At 32.8% G+C, this 3,293-nt stretch overlaps 1 protein-coding gene across 1 annotated transcript in view; it reads left to right on the top strand.

The window, feature by feature from the left end:
• The window catches only part of LOC117116700 (hyalin-like), a gene marked incomplete at its 3' end in the record, with an annotated part of 8,816 nt that extends 5,791 nt beyond the window's left edge, over positions 1-3,025 (top strand). The window contains exons 3-6 of the mRNA XM_033260800.1: positions 300-410; positions 881-1,123; positions 2,215-2,454; positions 2,783-3,025. Coding sequence (XP_033116691.1) covers positions 300-410; positions 881-1,123; positions 2,215-2,454; positions 2,783-3,025 — 837 coding nt within the window. The remainder of the gene's footprint in view (positions 1-299; positions 411-880; positions 1,124-2,214; positions 2,455-2,782) is intronic.
• Between the last annotated feature and the right edge of the window lie 268 nt (positions 3,026-3,293).

The raw sequence follows: 3,293 nt of genomic DNA on the forward strand, positions 1-3,293 counted from the left end.
CCAAAAACGATGGCGTGAATTTCGATACTTGGAGTATGTATTATATTATCTTATCTGATATTAATCAGTGGACCTTTCGGTTTGTGTGTGTGTGTTTGCAGAATTTGTTTACAAGAAAGCCAATTTTGTAAGAACTACTACAGCAATACTGTTATAGTTTTTACAAACCTATGCTGACAGTTGTGCTAACTTGTTGAATGTTTTATAGTATAATAAAGAAGTAAGAGATGGGTTTGTTTATGTTTGCTGCTGATTTGGTGGAAGATTAGTAAACAAATGAATGTATTGATTGTTTTTAGGTAATCCGTGCTTACTAGAGTATTGTGTGAATGGCGAATGTTATATATTAAATAACATTGCAACCTGTAATTGTACTGGAACCGGATATGATGGTAGTGCCTGTGAACAAGGTAGGTCTTCAGGTTCTGTGAAATGTTTCTTACAAAAATAATGGCAAAAAGCAAACCCTTCTTCTATTGATCTATTCTTTCGTTCATCCTTTCGTCTGTGTATGTACACCCGCCCACTTAAGGATTTTCGTACTATAATCTGATAATCAGTGTTTAATTTGTGTTTTATCGGAAGTTATTTCTTTATTTGATCCTTATAAATAAGCTATAAATAATAATAATAATAATAGTGTAGTTTTATATAGCGCAAAATATATTTTGATTGATTTTTTAGGGTCTTTCATGACAAATGGTATATCTTTAAAATTTAAACAACCCTTTCACTAATCGCATTTACACGGTATGCCACCTTTATATTTTTACAAAGGCATATCCTGATTTTGAATTGATGGTGTTTTTATTTAAACATGACAATAAAAAATAACATGTAATACATTAAAAGTATAATAGTTTTAAAATTTGTTTTTAAGATATTGAGAATCCAGTTCTAACATGCCCAGGCAGCTATTCTGCCAACACACCACCGGGAGAAGCAACCAAAACTGTAGAAGAATTCAACGTTACAGTTGAAGATAATTCTGGTGAAACACCTGTCATTACCTCCGATTTTCCAGTTAATGGTACATTTGGTATTGGTCTCACTGTGGTTACATACCAAGCAACTGATTCTTCCAGTAACGGAGGAATGTGTACTATTACAGTCACTATATATGGTAAGTACTAAAGTATAAAAATACGCTATTATGTTTTGGACAGCTATTAATTTCAAAATTGTTATGGGCCTACAGTAATAAAATCAACAGTAATAAAACAAAATTAAGGCAATACTTTCCTGCCCCAAAAATATGCCCCTAATAGTGGTGTCTCCAAAACTAGGGTACTAATATTTAGAAGACAGGAAACAATTAAAGTGCTTTCTTAATGACAGGTGGAATAAATACCATGAATGCACAGACTACCTTTAAAGAAGAAAAACATTTTGATTTATGATTCAAAATTTTTTAAATTGTGAATGTTATAAACCATTATTATTTTCAGCCGATTATATTTTGTGATAGGGGATATAATGTTGACTTCTTAATAAAGGTTGAAACGTTCTTTTTTTGCCATAATAAAGTCAGAATTGTTTTTTTTTTTATGATTATTATTATACTGACATGCAAACATTACTTAGTATTGCTTATCTATTGTACGAAATAAATAAATATTTACTGTGTATTTTATAAAGTATGGAATATGGAATATAAAGGGGAATTATTAAATTTTAATGCAGTTTGATGACTATGCTAAATATTAAATTCTATTTGTTTCATAAATATAACAATTTCACAGTAAAATGCTGTTATTATATAGGGCCTACTCTATAATGTATATTAGCAAGTGGAGTCAATAATATAAGACATACGCAGGCATGCAGCATAGTAGGCCTACGGTCAGCCAAAATAGTGGTTGTCAGTCAGTCTCTGTGCCTTGTAACGTGGAGATCCTTTGGTATTCCTTTGTGTGTCAGCTGGGGGACTCAAATGCAAGGCCTACATTTCGCCCTCTAATTTCGAGACCACTTTGGGACCTAAAAAATTGGGGTGGTCTTTGGATTTGTTCTCCACTTATACCACGTCTATATTTTGTTACTTTACATTGTTACCAAATCTAAATAAATATAAAATGAGTCTTCTGATTTTCTTGGATTTTTCTTGGTGTCCACACCGTAAACCATAGTGTATTAGGATAAGTACACAAACGTACACAATTTATAATGATTGATTGGATGATGTTTTAAAAGCATTTACGTTACTTTTTTAAGACATGGAAAATCCAAACATAACCTGTCCAACAAGTGAAACGGTAATGACTGATGACGGTCTACCAACTGCAGTGTACAATTACACAGTGGTCGTTTTAGACAACTCAGATGAGGCCATATCACCTGTATGTTCCATGCAATCTGGTTTTCCTTTTCCAATCGGTGAAACAATAGTGGAGTGTAATGCAACAGATTCATCTAACAATTCTGCTTCATGCAGTTTCATGGTCAATGTTGAAGGTAAGACAAGACGGAATAAACTTTCTTTCAAATATCATCATTTATAAATATTGTTATTGTTGTTGTTATTCATACGTACTATAATACTTATCACAATAGTTTTGTAAGGTAACATTTAGTGGGTACACAAAAAGAAACATTGATTTAACTGTTAAATTGGAATTCACATCAATACAAAGTAAACGTTTCTGATCAAACTCTAAATTTCATAATCTACTCTTTCAACTTCATCATTCAACTGTAGAGGTTGATATTTATAACATTTGCATTAGGCCCTATACATTTTATGTTGAATAAGGCACAAGGAACTTTATTATTTTTGTCACAGACCAGGAACCTCCAGTCATCAATTGTCCTAGTAACATTTTCATGCAGAGTGCTGTTGGAGTTTCCAGCTTACTTGTAATCTGGGACCAAGTGAACGCAACTGATAATTCACAGAATCCGCCTACGATTACATCCAACTACAACAGCAACAATTCCTTTCCTGTTGGTATTACAGAAGTAAACTTTGATGCAACTGACGGTTCTGGCAATTTAGCAAATTGCTCATTTACTGTTACAATTGAAGGTAACCATACATAGTTCACTCATATAATTTAACAATACGGCTGTTTTTTGTTTTTTTTGAAAAAACATATGGTCCTTTATTAACATTTATTATATTTATTATTGTCATTGTTTCTCACAACAAAAGACAACTCCCCTCCCTAAGCCTCATACAGAGATGAGGAATTCGAGAGCGTGAGAAAAAATTTTCCCAACTGGGTTACGAACCTGGGACCTTGTCTCTTTATTCAGACGACCTAAACAACTGGGCCATTGATGCTTTGCTGGGA

This window comes from Anneissia japonica, unplaced genomic scaffold, assembly GCF_011630105.1.
Source record: "Anneissia japonica isolate Jap-2015-1 unplaced genomic scaffold, ASM1163010v1 scaffold2284_len378405_cov197, whole genome shotgun sequence".
NCBI lineage: Eukaryota > Metazoa > Echinodermata > Crinoidea > Comatulida > Comatulidae > Anneissia > Anneissia japonica.